At 40.1% G+C, this 24,622-nt stretch overlaps 1 protein-coding gene across 1 annotated transcript in view; it reads left to right on the top strand.

Annotated features, from left to right (window-relative positions):
* myo1d (myosin 1D) overlaps positions 1–24,622 on the top strand; it is a 111,199-nt gene that overhangs the window by 41,046 nt on the left and 45,531 nt on the right. Inside the window, exons 12-16 of the mRNA XM_031314768.2 lie at positions 13,546–13,616; positions 17,387–17,461; positions 18,073–18,205; positions 18,380–18,546; positions 22,635–22,842. Coding sequence (XP_031170628.1) covers positions 13,546–13,616; positions 17,387–17,461; positions 18,073–18,205; positions 18,380–18,546; positions 22,635–22,842 — 654 coding nt within the window. The remainder of the gene's footprint in view (positions 1–13,545; positions 13,617–17,386; positions 17,462–18,072; positions 18,206–18,379; positions 18,547–22,634; positions 22,843–24,622) is intronic.

Genomic DNA, 24,622 nt, shown 5'->3' with positions numbered 1-24,622 from the left:
CCAGTCGGGATCACTTCACTGGCTGTGTCTCAATTTGTTTTTGCGAGTAACCAACTCGGGTACTCTAACTAGCAATGTAATTCAATGTGAGTACACAAATGTTGAAATGACATAAAATGCCCGTCCCTTGTAGCCGTGAAAAATTAGCCTGAAGCTAATGCTTACCTGTTCAGGAGGAAAATTAGCCAACTCGGCGTCCTTTTGGGCTCTAAGCTGTCTCCATCTTTCAAATACATCTCCAATACTTACCCGGGGTTTGTTACGTCTCTGGTTACGCAACTGTTAGAAACATGCCGGGTTTTGTAGGTTGGGTAGAATCTATCTCCGTTGATCCTGTTCATTTGTTTGCTGCATTCATGGCTGTACTAACGTTACAGCTGTAGTGTGCTGAGTTTACGTGTTTACAGGTATATCTGGCAACCCGGCCTGGCTGTCAAACTGGACAGTTGATATCAACACACAGGCCAAAACACAAACAGAAATTCTGTCACGGAATGGAAATTTCAAAAGGAGAAAATACTGACATTAGCATTGTTGTCAGAAAAGATAGTATTTCAACTTAGCATGTTTCCATAATATCTGATGACACATTGGGGTCATTTTTGGATTTTTAACAGTAAATACTGTATATTACATATTGGACCTTTCAAGTATTTATTAATGCACAATATCTGTCAACAATTCTAACTTCTCCTATGAAGATATGCTTTATATTAAGATATTAAACTGTTATTCACTATTTTATTTATTCATTATCTGTTCACACACCAGCCTCCACCGATTGGTGCCCACAGAAAGATCTAGTTGTTGACAAATGCATTAATAATTAGCAGGATGACTATCATGTCTTATTAGTAATTTTTCTCTCAGCACCACTTAGTGGTCATAGTATTACTTTTTCACCCAGCACCCTATGATATTGTTATAGTGATATTGTCTCTGTATATTAGTGTGACCCCAAAATAGACATCCTAACCCACACTCATGATGCAAGTTAGCTCCTGGAAAAGTTCTGGAAATGTCGAGGCTTTGGGGGTACAAAGTGTACATGAGCTCTGCAGACTTTAAACACCCACGGTGGCTCTCCAGCGTCGTACAGTAGCTCACATCTGTGTGTAAAGGTTAGGAAAAAAAGTGCGAGAGAAGGGGAGAGAGGAAAAGAGGTGCACAGGGCGAGATTGTGAATTCTGTGAGAGGAAGAGAGATATGTAAATCAAGGGTAAGAAAAGGGTTGAGGCATTTGGTAAGGGAGTATAAAAAGGAGGGCTAAACATGTAGTGAATGATTTATTGTATAAGTGGTATTTTCCAGCATATTTTAAGGCTACACTTATCAATATTTTCATATGAACAATAGATCAAAAGACTAGGTGAGTAATGTGAGGGGTTGCTCGTAGTGATAGAACCACAGCTCCCCTCGTTCCTTCGTTTTAGACTCTTGTAGCTCATTTTGTTTGGTTTTCCGGTCCACAAACTTCGCTCTCATCAACCTCATTTCCAGCAGCAGCAGGCAGCTGTTTGTCAGTGAAAAAGCTCCAATACATCCACTGTGTAACATCTGCCCAGCAGCAAACAGCAGGCAGACTAGCTGGTGAACACAGCGAAGCATTTAGCAGATAAAAAGAGAGATTTTTTTTGCAGGAGTTGGTGGAGACACAAACAGCTATAACGTGAATTAATATTAGACCTATATTTATCACGTGGCCAGACACACGACCTCAAATGAAAGCTAATGGTGCTCCGCGTGTAAATGAGGAGCTGCTAACACAGTCGCCATAACAACTTTAAGATGATAAATTGTCAGATGTATTTACATTTTCACCCAGCTGGCCACAAACCTTTCTTTTTAGTGCAGGATTTTTTCAGTTCTTAAGCCACAAGTGCCCAGCAGATGCAACAGTGTCTAATTATTCATACTAAAGTCTTGGATTTACACATACATTTTATGACGATTATCACTGTTGCATCGTTATGTTAGTGACATTAGACTGAAAGATGCTAGACTGTGTGGTTGTATCTAAAACAAGACTGAAAGACAGCTTTGCGCGCCAATACCCCCACACATAGTTCGCATAAATGTCTCATTTTTAACAAATAAAGTATACCCTGAGAATAGTTTTAAAGTTGTTATAATCACGTCAATATTCTGCACACAGGGGCTTAATGAGAAAGAAAAGATCTGTATATACCTGATTTCGTATGGAAGTATAAGACTATGAAAAAAAAGATCTCAACACAAAGTCCAACTCAGTTGCCGAGCAACTCCATTCACTGAGGAAAGACGGGCTAGTTGAAAGCTTCATAAATGAGTACTATGAATCAGACCTTGAGTTGAGATTTTGTTTTGTCCAGCTGCTGTTTCTGATGTCAATAATGGATCTTGAGTCCTGCTGCCGACACCCGCCTCTAACTGCCTAGGCCACCACAAAACAAACACAACATATATATTGAATATCATGCAATTTGATGAGAGCCTTACTGCCAAGAATTGAGGAGAGATGCATAGAAGAGAGTGAGTCAGAGATCTATTCTAGGAGAGGTTTCTGTAACACAATCTGTGCTGTGTGTCTGCACTTATGTTCCCGCCTCCTTCAGTACTGAATGATGCTCTGTCTTTACTCGGTACACCTGCTCCTGTCCTGGCTGTTAACCCTGTAACCATTCATTCATTCACTAGATACTGCATGTGCGCAGAACATCACTCACCCATGACATGTGGCTGTCAATGCGTACATACACACACATAGAGGCACATGTTGCCACAGTCCTTAAAAAGACCTTAAACACATCAGAAGCAGAAGAGGAAAGGAAGTATGTTTAGACCGCTAACTGATGCACTCTCTTGTGGCTTCTAGTCTCAGCTTCCACATCTCAATGTGTCAAGTTGTTTTGCAGTCTAATGATGATAAATTCTTTTTACTGGCTTCCCGGCATCTCAGCCTTGTTATGAATTCATCAGATGCTTTTGATGCATTTGAGCTACAGGCTTGTTTACAGAGATGTCTTGAATCTGATGTGCTGCGGATTATGTTTCAGTGTGATGTTTTATTTATTTATTTTATTTTTTGCTTGTGCGTTGGTGCAGTAAGCTCCAGTTGTTTTCCATCAGGTTGTTAGAATCTTCACTTTCATCATGCTGAAATTGAACTTGTTTCATAAATGTTGTACTCTTGTTGGCCTGCCAGCAAACTGCACTTGAGTCGTGCAGCGTTTTATTCTATTTTTAGATCATTGCACCACAACTAAACTGGCTGGTTATTTTTCTTCTCTTTGTCTTTGTTGCCTGATTGTAGATTTGTCCTCTCTGCCATATAGCTCCATTGTTGTCCAAAAACTATTAAAAACACATTCTTCTGCTCTCACTATGTGTGTAGGTGCTACAGATATTGAAGACTGCAATTGGGCTTTGCAGTTTTGTATGTGTTAGGGCTTTTATTACCTTTTGTTAGAGCAGCCAGTCAGTAAACTGTGACTGTGACTCCTGTGACACAGAATTTTGTACCGCCTGAAACGTGAACACGCTTCTCAGCTGCAGAAATGTATTATTGCGGGCAAGCTGCACTTTGCCGCTGCGTTGTGTGTTTTAGACGCTACTCACCTCCTTCACTCCCTTATCCCTTAACACTCTCCTTGTCTCACTGTTTGTTCTTTGATCTTCCCAGATGTTCCTTTTTTATTTTTCACTTTTAATTATTTGCTGACACAGTATTTTCTTTTGGCGCGCCCATCCTGCCTGGCAGCTTCATTTCCTGCCTCTCCCTACTTTCCCTTCAGTTTTTTTTTTCTTTAACAATCCCTCCTTCAGTAGCTCTCTGTTGTCTTCACTTCCTCGTTCAATTTTTTGTTCAGGGGTGTGATTCTTCCGGATAAATCCAGAAATCCAGCTTTTCCGACCTGAAAATGAGGCTCTCATAAATCACGCAAATGCAAGGCATGGTTCGGGTATTGGTAAACATAATGACCACTCACCGCTGTCAACGTTTTTTTGTGCCTCTGATTCATGTCTTCATGTCACTCCGTATATTTTCCTGCTTTTTTTTCCTTTGCCAATCACACCTATGTTTGTTGAATTTTCTCATCTGCCTCCAAATTTACTTTTCACTACTTTTCTCAGCAGCATGTGGCGGGTACAGGTGCAGCATAATGGGATATGATGTTAGTGTGTGTGCATGTGCTGCCACATGTATGAATGCATGTAGGGGGTCTGCTCTAAGTGGTAAAGCTTTTAGGGGCCATGTGTTGGTGATGCTAATCACCGAGATATTCTGTTCATTAGCTCAAGGGAGGCACAAGGTCAGCAATAGCAGCCAGGACACACAGGGAAGTATAATTGATCGCTATTAGAGCACAGAGCTGTGGATACATGAAGCCGCCATCAGTTCAGTGAGTGTTAGGTGAGGTGTACTCTAGGGCGTAATTTCCACTGGGGACAGGTCGTTCCCCCCCACCCCCACCCTTTTCAAAATCCAGTTAGTGCCCCCCCCACTCACACACACACACTCACGCACACACACACGCACACACACACACACACACACACACACACACGCACACTTTCAAATTCATTTGATATTATTTTATTTATAAGTCTCGGTGATCAGCCCCTATTTTAAACAATAAAGAAAGTAAGACATCATTTTCTTATACATAGTATAGTACTTTTCTTTCTGGAAGAATTTATCATAATGATCAAATTAATTATTTCCTGGATTTTGTATCACGATAGACCCTAAACTTATGTAGAAATGCAGGAAATGGGATTCAAATATAAAAAAAATTTTTGGCGGAGGACCCCCAGACCCCCTGTTTTGTGTACAATATATCGTTTTTTTTTTGTTTTGTTTTTTATCGTCATCGCGATATCAACTGGCGCAACAAGCACATTGCAGAAGGCTGCGACATATCGCGATTTTTTTGTGTTAGTTGAAAGATAATATCAGGAGAAAACTGCACTTTAAAATGTAAAAAAGTAATGTCATTCTTTTTTTTTAGTGTTGCCTTTTATATTCAACTCAATGTTCATTTTTTTTCCAATAAAAGAATGTTGGAAATAATTTCTTTTCATTTGTTTTAAATTCAACAAGCAATTTGTTGTTTTTTAGCAGAATACTGAAATGCAGCAGAACCGAGTACACTCTAATATCTGTTTATTTATCGCAAGTGATATCATCGCAATATTCAACAATATTGCCATATATTTTCCTCAAAACGTGCAGCCCTAGTCTAGAGTGAGGATTCAGCTTGATACTCAGTGTTTTAATACCCTGACAGCTGCAGCTCAGTGCATTGGGCATGAAATGCAAAACCCATCTCCTCATCTGCCGCCTGGATCAGCTCCCATGGTACCCGCTGTGAGTTCCTGACAGGTTTGGAGACAGTCAGACGCTGCTCATCGGGAGGTCTGGCTTGTGCCCTCGTACTGTAGATGAGATGGCTGTTTTGGTCCTGGGGCTAGAGCGGGAGGGCACAGGTGGTAAACAGGATTGTTGGAAAAGTGATTGCAGGAGAGAAGTGGATAGGATTTGGGCAGAGTCCGATAGAGGTGGTAGTGTCAAAACAATCTACGTACAGTGTGTGCACAACAAAAAGTTGATTTGTTCTACCAGAGAGAAGTCTACCAACCAACACGTTTCCTTTTGTCTGTACAGAGGGCTGGCTCAAGTGTCAGAAAGTGTTTGGTGTGTGTTGTTAAGCTGTCCTCGGTCCCAGTTCACCCAGATTACAATAACATACATTACACCCAGTAGTAGAAGTATCTAACCATTACTAGTGGGCAATATGAATGCAATCTCTAATTTTTTGATTAAAAAAGTTAATTTTCTGATTAATTAGACAACATAACCAGATTGAGTTTTCCATTATTTAATAAATTAATGACCTGACAAATTAGGATATTGTATCACATTGTTTCAACAATCTTTTCAATTAGGGCTGCACAATTAATCGCATAATCGAAATCGCAATGTGGACTAGTGTATTATCCAAATCGCAGGGGGGTGCAATATTTGTTAAAGGCAAAATATATGTCAATTTTGTTCATGTCATGCAGCCCTACTTTCAATCAAATACTGCCATTAAACTGCTTATTGATTTACCCGCACTGGCCTAATTAACAAGATATTGACAAGATAGCTATACCACGGTATAAATACAGTAGTACGGCATATCTCTCATACATTTCTCTCTCTCACCACAAACAAACAATTTCATAATGGCCAAAATGAAAAGTTTGGCTGCTCTCTGGTTAACGTGCTCTCTGCAGCTGGTGTCTGTATTCAGCCAAAGATTGTTTACGAGTGAAAAGACACATCACTCTGTAACACCACTGTAAGACTGAAAGTTAGTTACACCCAGTTTAGTCTATATCCTTGACGTTCCACTTCCGGGATTGCTCCAGTGCCGCAGGAAATTCCGCCAGATGCATGTATTTTCCGTTGGAATTTTAAATTCGGTGGACTCATGAGGTCTATGGTTAACCGCTCCTCAGATCTCTGCAGGGTAAATTGAGACAGCTAGCTAGACTATCTGTCCAATCTGAGTTTTCTCTCTCACGACTATTTTGCAGCGGCTCTATGGAGCTTAGCGCCACCCATGACGATTCTGATTGGTTTAAAGAAATGCCATTAAACCAGAGCACGTTTTCCTCCCGTCCCCGAATGCTATGGGGAGTAGCCAGACCCTCCTTCAGCGCACTTTGGAGGAGGTTCTGGCAAAACAAGACTACACCCAGTTAAACTTAGATTCAGATCACATCAACATTTTAATCTGATCGACTTCATAGTTCTGAATCTGGACATCCAGTATTTGGAGTAAGTAACTTGTAATGTAATGGGCTACATTAAATAGGCTGCCACTAAACGTGTTTCTGCTTCTCAGCAAACAAAAGGTGGTTAGACATCCTTGAGTTGTGGTTATTTTAGCCTTCAGTTACTTACGAATGTTGAAAGGTAAATTCTGATTCCATGTCCAAGTGGATTCAGTACATCACTGCTCAGGGCTTTTGTCAAACCTCATTCAATTCAATATAATTTTATTTATAGTATCAAATCATAAGAGTTATCTCGAGACACTTTACAGATAGAGTAGGTCTAGACCACACTCTATAATTTACAAAGCCCCAACAATTCCAATAGTTCCCCCAAGAGCAAGCATTAGCATTGGCTATTGCGACAGTGGCGAGGAAAAACTCCCTTTTAGGAAGAAACCTCGGCAGACCCAGACTCTTGGTGGGCGGTGTCTGACGGTTGGGGTTATGACGGTACAGAATGTAGCGTGGCACAGCAGAGCATGGGTGGACTCATGGCCACATGTGGCCTGAATACACTGCTACATATTTTTTTTTTTTTTTTTTGTATGTGGCATTTTTAGGCCTTTATTTGACAGGACAGCTGAAGACATGAAAGGGGAGAGAGGGGGGAATGACATGCAGCAAAGGGCCGCTATATATTGTATAAACCTCTATATATGGGCGCCCGCTCTACCAACTGAGCTGTCTGGGCGCCCCACTGCTACATATTTTGCACAACAAATGAATATGAGGCAGAAAAAAACCTGCTCTGTGCTTGAGTTTCTATAGTTCAAGTGAAGAGTGGTTGTGGTAATCTGTGTCTTTTTTCTGCAAACAAAAACCTTGAGACACGTCGGGCTAATGAGAGCCAAAGGTGAACGTGTTTTCCGGTGTTACAGTGCCTTCTTGTCACTCTAACACCGGGTGCTGTGCTACAGTGTGTACCTGAGACAGTCGGTCCACCGTGTTCTCATTATTTTGTCTCTCGCCTTCTCACCTCACAGCTTCCTCTGTTCACAGATTTCCTGTTTTTCTCTGCAACTCATGTTCCTGTCTCCCCTCTGTCTGCTCTGTTCTGCCTTTCTCTTTATTATATTTAATAAAACACTAACATCCCTTCGCCCCTTTTTGCTTCACTGCATCTCCTGCTCAAGCCAATTCCTTTTCTTCATGTGTTACCTTCCTCCTCTTTCTGTCTTACCTCAGTCTTGTTTCTGTGTCTCGCTGTGCCTGAAACCTCTTTGTATCTCCTTAATTAATCTCTTGATTTGGCTATCTGGTGAACAGTAAGTTCTACTCTACAGACAATCCATTTTCAGTTGAGAGAAGAGGGTGATTTGATGGCTGTTGAGGACTGAATTATTATTTTGCTGTTGCAACTTTTTGAAAAGATTCCTTTGTTTACGTATGTGGTAGAGCTGAAACCAAGAGTTGATTTAATGGATAAGTCGAGCGACAGAAGAGTAATCAGCAACTATTTTGATAATTGATTATTCATTTAAGAAAAATGATGGTTCCAGCTTCTCAAATGTGAGGATTATCTGCTTTTCTTTATCTCATTTAATTGTAACCGTCTTTGGGTTTTGGACTGTTGCGACTTGACCTTTAGGGCTTTTAGGAAATTGTGAACTGCAGCATTCTTCGCTGTGTGCTGACATTTCCATAGGCCAAAAAATGTATCTGAGAAATAATCATGCTACTGGTATTTTATATTATTTTATAGGTGGCTGGTCCTGGGATTGCTTGCTGAATTTGCTCTTATTCAGCACTGTCCCTACTTTACATTCATGGAGTGGTCCGCCTGAAGCTGCTCAGTGTTTTACTGTCTGAATTAGCATTACTAGCATCTCCACATCAACAACTGTGGGTTACGTTTTTTTTGCTCCAGGGTTATTTTAAATGGAGGGCCTTCCTGCACTGATTTAGTTTAGTTTAGCTGCTGGTGTCGGGGGGGGCCAGTCCACTTAATGGTGGACTGGCCACCATTAAGTTTCTGTTCCACCTGTCTAAACTTTTCTGATAATAATACCAATACTAATACTGAACCAATATATTTGCTGTTTAATAAATAAAAAAATAAAAACTCTTAATATAAGTGGGCCTCTCTCTCGCCTGTTTGCTCATCCTTATATCCCTCCTGTCCTCATTCATTCTGACCTTGTTCTGTTTCTATTCATTCACGCACGCACGCACACACACACACACACACACACACACACACACACACACACACACACACACACACGCACGCACGCACATACGGCCATCTCCATCACCCCTTAGTCTTAACACTAGGCTGAATCCCAAACACAGAGGAGGTACTAACAATAAAGCTGCCAAGTTTTGTGTGTGTGTGTGTGTGTGTGTGTGTGTGTGTGTGTGTGTGTGTGTGCGTGTGCGTGTGTGCATGCATGCGTGCGCTGGGGTGTGACTGATTGTGATGGATGAGGGGCAGTGTGACTTCCAGCAGACGCAGGCTGTCTGTCTGATAGTGCATCTGTTTGTCTCTCTTCTCTGTTTGTTTGTGTGCATTCGTGTATTTGTTTCCTGCAAGTGTCCATAGTGTGTGTGTGTGTGTGTGTGTGTGTTAATTCCCAAATAGATGTATTAATCTTGAGACAGTCAAATCCCCATAAAGGCTTGATATCAAGATCCTGAGGATTAAGATCGTATTGAAACTGTGTTTGGAGCTCTAAAGCTCTATAATATAGAAAGTGTTGCTAACTGTGAACATTAAATATTCTTTTTTAATAACACATTACTGTTGGCAATAAAAAACAGAGACTATTACTGGAAGCACTTCAATGCCTCAGTAGTTTTCTGAAGTGCCAGGTGGTAAATAGTTTTGTGATTTAAATGAGGAATTTCACTTGGATTTACTGTGAGGCTCTGTGTGGTTTTGATTCAGGCTTTGGATCTGAATCAAGGCCGACTGAATCATTCAGCACTCTAAAGTAAATCTGTCCGTTTCTCTGAGGCTTTTATTGTGTTTGCAATATTTTATCTCATACGGGATTGTTCCTTCTTTCACTGACGGTGTCATTGTCTGATAGTATGTGTGTGCATGAGAGCACTCTGATGAGTCATTCAATATTTTCACAAAGACCCAACGTAATGGAACACACTGTGTTGGCTCGGCTGACAGAAATAGCATCTAGGTGGAAGGCAATGTGGCTGTAAAAGTTTTATATGTTGGCTGTGTTTGCTTTCTTGCATTCCTTCTGTTCCTTCACACAATTGCCCATTTTTAAAGCAACTTTGAGTCAACATCTCTGTGTTTGCCCCCCCCCCACACACACACACACACACACACACACACACACACACACCCTTCTCTTAATGCTAAAATGTTGAACTACTCCTTTAAGATTTCCTTTTAAGTGGATGCATTAGTCAGTTTTTGTCAGTACAGTTAATAAACACAGGTTTGGAACATTTATTACTGTTGTGTTTCTGCTTCTCAGCCAACAAAAGGTGGTTAGACATCCTTGAGTTGTGGTTATTTTAGCCTTCAGTTACTTACAAATATTGAAAGGTAAATTTCTATTTAATAAGTGGATTCAGTATGTCACTGCTGAGGGCTTTTGTTAAACATCATGGCCACATGTGGTCTGAATACACTGCTACATACAGTATTTTGCACAACAAATGAATATGAGGCAGAAAAAAACTACTCTGTGCTTCAATTTCTATAGTTAAAGTGAAGAGTGGTTGTGGTAATCTGTGTCTGTGTCTAAGACACGTCGGGGTAATGAGAGCTAAAGGTGAAAATGTTTCCCGGTGTTAAAGTTTCTTCCTGTCACTTTAAAGGGTAACTGCCGTTTTTTTCAACCTGGACCCTATTTTCCTGTGTTTTTGTGTCTAAGTGACTGATGGGAACAATGATCTTTGACATTGGTCCAGTATTAAGCAAGATTGCTGCAGTCGGCAGCGGCGAAACAATCTACAATGTAAGTTAATAGGGCAATTGTCCAGCTTGTATTTACCTTCACAAGCGTGCTTGTTTTGCCACTGACAGGCTCAGATTAATATTCTAAGTGTCTGACAACATTATGGAAAGGATCCCTACAGAGATAGACCTTTAAAACCTCTTTGAGACCTTTCTGTTTAAACAGAAACAGCTCTGAAGTCGCTAGCGCTAAACCCACCAGACTCCATTTAAAAAAGCAATAATTTTAGCGTGTATAGAGCCAACATATTTTCACATGTAAATCGGTAAACTGTGTGTTTATTTCAACCAAAACTAGAGTTGTGATGGTTGGAAAATTGGAAGGACGACCCAAAACGTTGGGTTTAGCCAACGCAATTTCGCGGATGTTTTTATGTTTAAAGAAAGGATCTTACTATTTAACAGAAATGTCAACCTCCTTAGAAATCCTTTCCATAATGTTGTCAGACACTTAGAATATTAATCTGAGCCTGTCAGTGGCAAAACGAGCGCTTCTGTGAAGGTAAATACAAGCTGGACAATTGCCCTTTTAACTTACATTGTAGCTTGTTTTGCCGCTGCTGACTGCAGCGATCTCGATCAATACTGGACCAATGTCAAAGATTGTTGTTCCCATCAGTCACTTAGACACAAAAACACAGGAAAATACCACCAGGTTTAACACCAGGTGCTGCTACAGTGTGTACCATGTTCTCATTATTTTCTGTTTCTGTACCCCCCTCCCCCACCTAATGCTTACCTTAATGCAAAAATATTAAACTATTCCTTTAAGATTTCCTTTAAAATGGAATTACGGGGTCATTTAAAGGCCCAGACCAGGGATAATTACATGCTTTTGGCCATATTGTGTATCTGTCTGTACTTTATTTCTGTATCTGTATTACCCTTAAGACATCAGTCTTTTTTCTCCTGCTTGTTATCAGTGGCTTTAGTCACGCTGCCTTCTGGACTCTTGGCCCTCTGTTCTCACAACAATAATAATAATAATAATAATAATACATTTTATTTGTGGGTGCCTTTCATAGCACTCAACCTTACAGTTAAAAACAAACACATTTAAAGGATATCTGCTTATCACTTCTCTCTTTCTGTGGGATTGTTTAAGAGCACAGGCTACCTCTCCCCACACTTCCCCTAGTCTCTGATGTCAGCATAATACTTTTGGTGAATCACACACACACACACACACACACACACACACACACACATAACTTTACTGTACCTGCGCAACACGTCACAAACGTACTTGCCACAGGCAGCTTGCAGATGTGGATGAAACAGGAAGCCTGATCATGCTCATCAGAAGCTGTTGCCAGGCTGTGACAGGCCTTTTTGCATTTCCATTCATGCTTCTTCCCACCCTGCTCTCTTGCTAACTGGCCTACATACAGGCATCAGTATCACACACACACACTCTTTTTTTCTTGCTTGCACTGGCTCTTCCTATCACGCTCCATTCATCTCTCCTCCTCTTCCTCTTCCTCTTCCTTGTCTCATCTGTTGCCCCCATTCTTGAACTTGATTGATCACGTCTTCCTTTCTTGCTCTCCCTCTTCCCCTCCTCTTTTCTGTGAGACTTTATCCACCCTGACAGCGTTGGTGTTTTCCGCATCACTGCATCTGGTCTGCAGTAGCTCTGCAGTTTTGCAAATCATTTTTAGTGTTTGTTTTGACCTGTATAGAGAAATTATAAAAATACAGCTTCATAATCCAGACAGTTTGTTTGAAATTTAACTTTTAACATAAATTTAGAAGATGGACAATTTACCCAAATTGTCCCGATGTGGGAAAGCCACACATGTACATGTACTGTACTTAAGATTAAAAAAAATATACAGCAACCTTTAGTGAATAAAATGCTTTCTTGACGTTGGTTTCAGTTTCATTTCTTCTCTTTTCTTTTTAATTTTAATGTTGTTTGGCACACATTTATAAACAGTAGGTCTAATACAGAAGAAAAACAATTACAGAATAACATTCATAAGATGATGTGCACATTCATGAAACAAATATAGGAACCTGTGTGCTGGTTCTTTAGTACTGCTTTGGGAAACTTGTGCATTCGTAGAAATTCATTCTGAAAACTGAAAAACAAGGGCCTGGCCATGGCTGCTGAGACTTGACTTACTGTCAGGTGCCAGGAAGGCCTTGCATAGCCACACACATCAAATATTCAGTTATTATTAGATCTATGCATTGAAGGCACTTGTTTTCATCTAGTGTATCAACACAACTTTATTGGTCAACAATTAGAAACCAGATGAGGACTCATAAATGCATAATTGATCATGGTTAGAACAAAGAGTGCATCTCACATGTCTGATAGCAGCAAAACCGCTGTTTGCTGGAAGATCTCTCATATGTCATCTCAAAGGCATTGGTTATTTTAATGTTTGGACGTAATTTATCTGAAACAAAGGGTGGCAATAAAACATGAGGCAAAGGGAGTTTTTTTCTCTTTTTTAAAGATTATTTTTTGGGCATTTTGGTCTTTAATGGGTAGTACAGTTGAAGACAGGAAAGTGGGGAGAGAGAGGGGGAGGACATGTAGCAAAGGTCACAGGTCGGACTCGAACCCTGGGCTGCTGCAGTAAGGACTGAGCCTTGGGGTGCACACTCTACCAGGTGAGCTACCAGGGTGCCCCCAGGGAGAATGTCTTTTAATTGGGTCTGAAGTGGCAGAACAAGATTTGTATTTGTTAAGTACACAGTACAGTATAATCTTTTGCACTTTGAATGCATTGATCTGAGATTCCTTTTATTATTGCTCACTCGCTGCTCTCTCTCCATCTGTCTGTCTCTCTCTGCAGCTCTCACCAACTGACAAGAGTTTGGAGTTTGACAGAGACTTTCGCATCAGACACTACGCAGGAGATGTGGTGTAAGTCTCTTCAAGTTTTATTTATTCAGGAAAAGCTTTTACCGATGATTCATGCTCCTTTTCCCACATTTGTACATTTTTACATATTCATACCTCAGAGCTGCCTACTGAAACCACAGTCTTGTACTTTTGGCCGTTTTAAGAGCCGATGGGAGTTTGGGTTTCCTAAATTAAACCTGATGCTTGTTTGGAGGACGTGGGAGCACCACTCATGCTCACACTTTCTGACTAGATTTTGACCAAATATTCTTTTCATAACCCTCAGTATTTGAATATTTGCCAGTTACTTTCTGAGAAGGGATGCATGATTAATTTGACCCCTTACTTTATATGATGCCATTGATCATTTAATGTAAAACACATTTGTGGGACTACCAATAAAACTGTAATGTATTAATGTCTGTCCAGACTCCAGGCTCAAAGAATTTATCTTTATGATCTCTGGGGTTTTCATTTAAATCTACATCTTGGCTTTAACTTAATATCGCTTCGTTTTAGAGATGTTCTTGTTCTAGGCTCCGATACTGCCTAAAACGCTGGTATCGGTATCGGGAAGTACTGGAGTTTATGCACTGATCCGATACCACGTAATAAAGCCCTAAAGAAAATCTACGTTAAAGTAGTTTATTTATGTTCTTTTTCCGTTATAACTGACTGTCAAACTGGATAATAAAAGAAAGTTCTGGGGCGTTCATTGTTTGTGTTTGTTCATGTTTCACAAAGAGTTTAACCTGAGCCAGATCGACAACAAAGATAGAAATCATATCACATCCATACAGGGATAGTAGTATACAGTTGTTAAATCATAATAAAATATATGACACACTGGTATCGGATCAGTACTCGGAACTAGTCAGATGTGAAACAAACAAGAAACTTTCAACCAGAGAGGATGGTGAAACACTGTTTCTCCAACTGGTGTTAAATTACTCTTTAAATTGTTTATTAAGTATTGTATATAGCAAGTCACATTCTGGACTCTTAAACACAACTATCTTCAGTCAGACCCAAAACATTTTGGTCAACTTCCCTTCAACATTTACATTGTCTGCATTTTAATCTTGCCAACTAAGGCTATAAAAAAATGTCAGTAAAAGTGCCAGTACCTGAATTCAAGTCGTCTCACAACCCTAAGCAACTCCCATTTGACAATTTGACGTTTTATTTTCTGCAGAAATGATGCACAAAATCAAATAACCCACATGGATTAATCTTGATTATTGTGAATGAGGAATAATTGATCAAAGATTATTTCATACACATGAGCTTCCCACATGAAAAGAGTTTTACTCAGTCTGGGTGCTAATTTAAAGCATGTTTTCCCAGTGCACAGGCGTGAAGAATTATTGGATAAAAAAGCGTTGCAGTCTGTAGTAGTGTAATAAAACTGCAATTGAATTGCAAAAATAACCCTATTTGTGGGCCAGCCAACATCTGCCTCTACTTCACATTCAAAACTTAAAAGACTCAAAAACACACACATGCACACTGGTGCTCACACTCGAACATTGAAACTGCATCTTCATTGCATGCAGTCCCCCAAAATGACAGCACCACTTCCCAATTCCCAAAGTACTTGGCCACTATTTAAATGAATAAATCACACACGCTAAGCCCCTAAAAAGTGCCAGTTGAAACCAGTTGTGCCCATTTGTGAGGGCTAAGTGTCTGACACTCAGGGTAGGACTCAGGCAGAGGAGCCTGACTGGCAGACTTGATTGATCCCTGAGCCACCTAGACCAAGCAGGAGACAGAGTGCACCTCACACCTCACAGCATGGTGTGTAACAGCTCTGCTATTTATGTTAGGTTCATCACTTAACAGCACAAATTAACTTAAAGTGTATATTAACATAGGGCTATAAGGATCAGCTTATATTTACAGTAGATTAACTCAAACCACAGTTTATACTGCCAGTGGCCACTTTATTAGGTTTCCGCGGCGTCTTAAAAAGTCTAAAATTCCAAAATCAAAATTTTAGGCCTTAAAGGTGCTCTAAGCAATGTTACGCATTTTTTAGGCTACAACATTTTTTTGTCACATACAGCAAACATCTCCTCACCATCCGCTAGCTGCCTGTCCCCTGAACACACTGTAAAAAAAACACGGCCTCTGTAGACAGTCCAGGCTCCACAAACGGCAACAAAAACAAACTGTGCCAACCTGCACCACGAAACATAACAAACAGTGTTCCAGCCAATAACCAACAAAAAGGATTTGGGGGTGGGGGTTGGGGGGTTCATGACTGTTTCAGGAAGCACGGAGGGGAGGGGACGGGATGAGGAGGAGGGAGGGGCGAGCTAGTCTCGTTTTGTTTGACAGTACTTCGGACCCAACATCGCTTAGAGCACCTTTTTAAAAAGTCTTAAATTTGCTCAAGTATTGTGTTCTAGGTCTTAAATCATTTTACACAGGTCTTTAATTTCTTAACGTCCATGCAACGCTACCTCTAATGCTCTTTTTGTTATTGTTCTGTGGTGTTGTAGTTCTTTCTTTCGCTAGTCCAAACATCATTTTGCTGTATCACGAGTAAAAATGAGACCAACATGCAATTTATATTGCAGCCAATCAGCTTTCGTGTCATTGGTGTGAGTCTCTTTCGGATTGTACCACAGACATAGATTTTATTATTATTATTATGAATTTAGGGCTTAGTTGATGTTGTGATTAAGATCTTACATTTCATTCATAATGGTCTTTAAAAAGTCTTAAATTTGACTTGGTGAAACCTGCAGAAACCCTGGTACACCTGCTCATTGATGCTTATATCTAATCAGCCAATCATGTGGCAGCAACTCAATGCATAAGTGTCAAAATTCTCTGATTCCAGCTTCTTAAATGTGAATATTTTCTAGTTTCTTCATTCCTCTGTGACAGTAAACTGAATATATTTGAGTTGTGGACAAGCAAGACATTTGAGGACGTCATCTTGGGCTTTTGGAAAACACTGATCGACATTTTTCACCATTTTCTGATATTTTATAGACCAAACAACTAATTGATTAATCAAGAAAATCATCGACAGATTAATCAACACTGGAAATAATCGTTGGTTGCAGCCCTAGTTTAGACCAAACATCAGAATGGGGTTTAATGTGATCTAAGTGACTTTGACCGTGGATTGATTGTTGGTGTCAGACGAGGTGGATTAATTAATTCGGAAACTGCTGGTCTACTCAAACCACCCTGCTTCATTAGATTAGCATGGATCCATCCTGTCTGTGTCATCGGTTCATGCTGGTGCTGGTGGTCTAATGGTTTGGGGGATATTTTCTTGGCACACATCAAGTCCCTTAATACAAATTGAGCATGGTTTAAAAGCCACAGCCTTGTTGCTTGCCTTGTGCATCCCTATATGGCCACAGTCTACCCATCTTCTAATGGCCATAACGCACCATGTCACAAAGCACACATCATCTTAAGCTGGTTCCCCCCAACATGACAGTGACTCCAGGGTTCTCTAACGGGCTCCACAGTCACCAGATCTCAATCTAATAGATCATATTTAGGATGTGGTGGAACGAGAGATTCACAGCATGAATGTGCAGCCGACAAATCCGCAGCAACTGTGTGATGCTATCATGTCAACATGGAGCAGTATCTCTTAACAAATGTTTCCAGCACATTTTCAGATGCAGGCCACAATATCAGTTAGATTTAGATAAAGGTCAAGGTAATCATGTAGTTATGACATTGCGTGTTAACAGTCCCTTTGACAGTCAGCAGGAAAGTACGAACAAAGTGCGCAAACTGCCTTCCTCTCTCCACAGGTACTCGGTGGTGGGTTTTATTGATAAGAACAAAGACACGCTGTTCCAGGATTTCAAGAGACTGTTGTATAACAGGTGACACACACACACACACACACACACACACACAGAGTGATACACACTGCTTCAATCACCTCTACAGGCTGTACTCACTGTATTTCTTGCTGCACTTTACATGACACCCCTCACCAAAGAACAGCACAGGACTTGTACAACTAATCTCCTCTCTGGCTTTTACCCTCGTCCTCTCCTCCAATCCTCCGGAGTTTTTTGCTCTGCTGAATATAAACATGAAGTCGAGTAATCTCTGACCTGTCTAATGTGCATTTTACAATACTCTTTACTCGGGTCAAAAGCACGATTTTGGATAGCAGCCAAAAATGTTTTAACGTGGGTGCTAATGGACTAATGGAAACAGCTTTTTGGGGTTTGGTGTTGTATCCAGAGTCTACATTACAATAAAAAAACTGTACAGGTTAGTAGTCATTCAAATATTAAAATAAAATAAATCGTCTGTGCTCTTGCTTATTATAATATTTTGACATTAAAACTTGCAACAAACCTCTTTCATGATGAATGTTGGATGGCCAAAAACACTGAATTGGGCTGTGATTATGTGTTTTTAATCAGTAGCCATTTAAGTGTTGTAATCTCTACTTGTACAATTCTACCTTTCTTGTTTCCAGTTCTAACCCAGTTCTGAAGGCGATGTGGCCTGAGGGCAAACTGAGCATCACTGAGGTCACCAAACGACCACTAACCGCTGCAACACTCTTCAAAAACTCCATGATCTTGTTGGTGGAGAACCTGGCCTGCAAGGTGACGAGTCAGGACGAAGAAAAAAAACATTTGATAAACTGTAGACTGTAAACAAATTCTTGTTTACCCATATCAAATTCTGAAATAGCGTTCCCACAGCCCACACAGTCTAGCATGTTGAATTGAGATTAAATGCATGTTCAGTAGTTGTTAACCCACTGTTGCCCTCTGTAGGAACCCTACTATGTTCGCTGCATCAAGCCCAACGATGTCAAGTCCCCTCTACTCTTCGAGCAGGAGCGCTGCCGCCACCAGGTGGAATACCTCGGGCTGCTGGAGAACGTCAGAGTGCGGCGTGCCGGCTTCGCCTACAGACAGACATACCCTCGCTTCCTACAGAGGTACCCACAACGTAATAATCACTCTTAAGCAGCCGCATGTCAAAACTACCGTTAAAAAATCACCAGCGCACATTGTGACATCTTCACATTCATGTTTCATCCAAGACAGTAGTTTAAAACTCCAAAAGAATCAAATTACCTACAAAAAAAGTTGCAAATCCTCACATTTGAGAAGTTCATTCAGGAAATGTTTGACATTTTTCGTTGAAAAATAACCTTGTTTTTGCACAACTTGAAAGAAACTGCACTTTTGGAACTTGGCATTAAAACAACAACCGATCACGTCAATTAAAGATAGTTATTGCTACTAGTCAGTCAGTGGATTAAAGGAACACGCCGACTTATTGGGAATTTAGCTTATTCACCGTAACCCCCAGAGTTAGATACATACCCTTCTCATCTCCGTGCGTGCTGTAACGCTGTCTGATGGCTCCAGCGGCAGCAGCCCATCACAGAACATGCAGGTGAATGGTTCCAGCAATCCTACTGCTCCCAATAAGTGACAAAGTAACGCCAACATGTTCCTATTTACATGTTGTGATTTGTATATATGTTTATATGTATATATTTGTATAGCGTGTACAAAAAACAACGTAACATGAGACACAGCCATCTTCTAACCGTAAACAAACCGGGAACTATATTCTCAGACAGGTTTGCTGCAAAGCAAATCATTCCGCCCAAGTACTATATTCTTCCGCCTGAGAATATAGTTCCCGGTTTGTTTACGGTTAGAAGATGGCTGTGTCTCATGTTACGTTGTTTTTTGTACACGCTGTGACTATACAAATCACAACATGTAAATAGGAACATGTTGGCGTCAGACAGCGTTACGACACCAGGGAGATGAGAAGGGTATGTATCGACTTGTCTAACTCTGGGGGTTATGGTGAATAAGCTAAATTCCCAATAAGTCGGCGTGTTACTTTAAGTCAGTCTTTTTAAAACTACCCAAGTTATAGTCATATTTCATAATGTTAGGGAGTTGTGATTTGAAGATTAAATGTTTGCTTACGGGACTAGCTTTAAAATCTGGGTAGAAGAAGATATCGTATAACACATCACACACACTCTGGACAAACATGCTGAACCCCTGAAGCTGTCCACTGGGCAGCCATGAAGGATAATACATGACAGTTCCTAACTGTAGGGTGTAAATATATGTTGTGTAACCATAGTCAGCTCACATCTAATCTAATCTTGCAGCTAATCATTTACATCTCCAGCAGCCATCACAAAATAACCCCCTCATCATCATCGTTATCAGCATCTTGTGTTTACCGTAGTTTTATCAGTTTCCTCCTTGCATAATTGTTTAGCTTGATTAAAAGCAGGCTGGAGTGTAATTACTAGAGAGAGGCATCGTTGTGAAACATTTTAATGTGCTGCCAATATTATTTTAAATTTTTAAAGTAGCAAACAACTCATCAATGACCTGCGTTAATAGCTGATGTGTTATTCATATAGAAGCTCAAACACCTGAAATTACAAGTCTGTTTAGTTCCCAATAAACACCAATTTGCTTGCAAGTGGAGGACCGATAATAGGACCAAAGTCGATATTTAATGGAGTTCATATTTGTTTATTATTGTGACATTTCATATAGGCTGATATCAAAGACAGACAGAAGAGATAGGGTCAGGGCTAGACTTTAGAGACTAGCAATGGACAGGCGTGGATCCTTGGAGTCTCAAAGGTCACCTCATGTTTCTCTGTGGAGGACGAGTGGGAGTGATGCAACGACCCTGGTGTCACTGCACACTACACACACCCAGAGAGCTTCACTCACTCACATGCTGTGCCCACTGTGTAACAGATGAGCTCTTAAGGTTTTAATTTGTTTTCTTAATGATGCTTTTGGTTACAAGCCCCTACATTACCAAATATCTCTCTAGAATTTGATACAAATAGCATAATAAAAATCAGTAAATTGTTCGTTAACACTTTACTTGAAGGTATCTACTTGAAGAGTGACACAACACTGTCATGAACACATGACACTGTCATGACACATGAACCCTAACCCTAACCCTAACTCTAACTCTAACTTGTCATGACAAAAACCGACTGACACTTAATGACAGAAGCGTTATGTCATAAACGTTTATGACTTGTTTATAATGTTTATGACACGTTCATGACAGTGTCATGTCACTCTTATGTAGATACCTTCAAGTAAAGTGTAACCGATTGGTCCTTCATAATGGTCCAAAAAACACACTTGTAGAAACCATGATGGTGGACGGAGGATTAGCTAATGAGTCTTTTGCATAACAAGTCATCCGACTCTGTCACTCCGATCACCCCTCAGTGATGTATTTGGACTCGGCCTTACGTCACAGCCTTGGCAGTGGGTCGGCTGTGAAATGATGGGATACAGTCTGTTAACAAGCACTGGGATCTTTGGATCTTAGAGGACATGCTGTCATGAAATAGCTTGACAAACAGGATTATTTCAAGTTTTAGTGTTCTTCTATGGTCTGTAGTTTTCAACATGTAAATTCATTGTAATTTAACTAGGGCTGCATCGAACAATTATTTTCAACATCAATTAAACTGTTGATTATTTTCTTCATTAATTGATTAAATGTCAATCAGTGTTTTCCAAAGCCAAGATGACGTCCTCAAATGTCTTGTTTTTTCCACAACTCAAAATATTCAGTTTACTCTCACAGAGGAGAGAAGAAACTAGAAAATATTTTTATTTATATTTTAAGAAGCTGGAATCAGAGAATTCTTTTTTTCTATACAAAATGACTTAAACCAAATTAATCATTATTGATTGAATAGTTGACAACTAATCAATTCATCTCTAAATTTAACGCTCACCTTTTAGCAAATACACTATTTTGATCCAGTAGCAGTGATAGCCTGTCAAATCCACACACATTGCAAGAACCTTGCTTTGTTAAACGAATACAGGAAGGAATTTTATTGTGTGACAGAAGCACAAGCTGTTTCAGGTTAAACTCCGCTCCATTAAGCCGTGCATAATGTTAGTTTACAATACGCATTCCTAAATTCATCAGTTTATGATTGAACTCAGTCTCAATGTTATGACTCTTTTAACAGGTTTCCACAGGTCTTAAAAAAACATAAGGTGGATGGTTGAGAAAAATAATATAAGGGCTCATATGTCAGTCCAATTATAGCACTGAAAAGACTCCATAGAGCGTAATTTGACCCCTTACCTCCTGTGCTGGGCTGTAGGTGCACTATACAGTAATTAAACCATTTTTTCATGTGTTAAATGATATGATATCCATGGCACCATGCCATGGGCAAAGTATCACGCTGTCTTGGTAATTAAGAAGATCTATACAGCACTATACTTCCTAGGGCCCACTTTTTTCCTCCTTCAGATATAATATGATCCTTCCCTAGCCAAAGGAAGAAAAACTGCCATTATAAACAAGCACACAAGAAACGCATACATTATTCAATCAGAGAATCTAAGAAATGAGTCTGGATTTTTCAAGGTGTACTGTATCAGTATGATTTCTTCAACAATGACATTTGTGTTGTTCATTTTGTATTAACCTCATAAAAAGTAATCATATGTAAGTAACCAATACTGAGAGTCTGCAGCCATGCTAGCAGCTCTGTAAGGTAAATGCAAATGTACATCTGAGGCTGATGGGGATGTCATTAGTTTTGCAGGAATTTGTTTGGAAACCAAAATGTTGGACAAATAGATCATTTTACCTGATGATGGCACTAGATGAAAAGTTTAGGGCGCACCAAAGTTATTACAATTAATCCCGAGGAGGACATGAATGTGTTTACCAGATTTATGTCGAGACATTTCACTTAAAAAAAAAAAAAAAAAGGTTTACCTCATGATGGTGGCCCTAAGAAAAGTCAGAAGATCACCAAAGTCGGTAGGACTCCTCATCTGGGGACCATAAGTGTCTGTATAACATTTCATAGCAATTCAATAGCCATAGCCACACTGCTAGCATCTCTAAAAACACTTATTTTTTTGGTCTATTTGCAGAGTGGTAACAAGTTATTTGTGTGCAGAAAGGAAAGTTGCTGGGTCCATATACATACATCCAATGATATGACCACCTTGGTCCCTCCTACAGATACAAGATGATCTCAGAGTTTACGTGGCCAAACCATGACTTGCCATCAGACAAAGATGCAGTGAAGAGGCTCATGCAGGGGTGTGGATTTGACCATGACGTGGCCTATGGAAAAACCAAGGTCTTCATCCGCACACCACGTACCCTCTTCAGCCTGGAGGAGCAGCGAGTAGAAATGGTCCAGAGAATTGTCCTCTTCCTCCAAAAGGTGAGAGTCTGACCACCTCATAGTAGCTTATGAGCTCAAGATACTGCACACGACAGCTTGGAACTGCAAATTACTGATGCAATATTGCTCCGAGCCCATGGGAAATTCAGAATTTGTGAAATGTGTACTGCATTTTACAAATGTACATGGCAAATCTATTAAGAAACCACTGCTTTATAAAAAGTCTTCCTTTATTTAATCATGGTTTTCCACTCACTGATTTTGCCTTAAATTTAAACCAGTGACCCAACTTAACATCCTTTTTTTAGTGTTCTCATAGAACTTCACCGGCCCTTATTCTGCATATCAATAACCTTGGAGACAAGAAATACTCTCCTCTATAATTTTTATTCTAGTTCTACAAGCGCTGAGGTATTTCTGGAGCTGCGTTGATGGACGTTGGAATCGTATATATCTCTCAGGGTGAATGTCTCTGCCTCTTCTTCTTCTTCTCTGTCTGTCTGAATTTTCACCCACACAGCTCTTGTAAAGTTGTGAGTGGATGCAGATTTATAATTTAGGATGTTTCCTAGTTTTTGGCAGCAACATGAATGCTCCTATGTGTCCTTTACATTATCATTGAACCAAATCTATTTGTTTTTGGTTTGCTGGTCATAAAGTAACCCCTCTGACTTAAACCATTTGTCCAAGGACTGTAAATATGATGAGAATAGATAACAGGGGAATGTTTTCAAACATTAAAAGTATCTGTCAGTTACGGTTAGAGAGCTAGCTTGGATTACCCATGTGGGTGTACAGCAGGATTGTGTTTATGCTGTATTATTTTAGCATAATTCAGGTCTAACTATGATGAAATCAATACTGTTTTACAGACACTTTCATCCAAAGTGACTTACAATAAGCACATTCAACCTTTTGTAGGAACAAAAAACTGTATTTACTCACTATTTGTTGTAGCTCTTCTCAGGCTCTCCAAGGCTTAAATGGATTGATAAAAAGATTTGAATAAAATGTATCGTCCGGCTGTCTGTACATTGTTTTGGTTTAGTAGCTCAAACGTCCTGTGTAGCAAAACAGCAAGATTCTGAAAGTAGGAATTTTAGCCTACTTGGCAGCATGGTGGCCCAATGGTTAGCACTGTGGCCTCACAGCAAGACGGTTCTGGGTTTGAATCCAGGTCGTTCCAGGCCTTTCTGTGTGGAGTTTGTATGTTCTCCCCATGTTTGTGTGGGTTTCCTCTGGGTGCTCTGGTTTCCCCCACCATCAAAAAACATGTACTAGGTTCTCCAGTCAGTACCCTTGATCGAGGCACTGGCTCAGATCTGGAGTTGGTTCCCGGGCGCTGTAAATGGCTGCACACTGCTCCCTTGAGGGATGGATTAAATGCACAGAATGAATTTCGCTACATGTATATGTATGTGACAATAAAGTATCTTTACCTTTACCTTAGATGCATTCCGGCCACTGAATGAATAATGCAGATCTGAAATGATCTTGACGTTGGCCTTGATTAGCAAAATCTTCTTTCAACAGTCTGTTACCTTTGTTGCACCCCTCTCTCTTTCTGTATTTTCTGTTTGTATCTCTGTGTCTCTCAAACAGATTCCAAAAAGCGTCTTTAAAACAAAGCAAAATCAACACAAAGTGTGTTAGTAAGGTGTCGTTCCATCATAAGCCTCCAGCACAGCTTCAGTGCTCCTTGATTCTTCAAGTCTGTTGAACTCTACTGGAGGGATGAACACCATTCTTTCAAAAGATTTTCCCTTGGAGAGCGATTCACATCATTTTATTTAACCCCTCGTGCCCTGTATGAAAGTAT

The sequence above is a fragment of the Sander lucioperca genome, chromosome 22, assembly GCF_008315115.2.
Source record: "Sander lucioperca isolate FBNREF2018 chromosome 22, SLUC_FBN_1.2, whole genome shotgun sequence".
Lineage (NCBI taxonomy): Eukaryota > Metazoa > Chordata > Actinopteri > Perciformes > Percidae > Sander > Sander lucioperca.
This window is presented reverse-complemented; position numbering and strand designations above follow the sequence as displayed.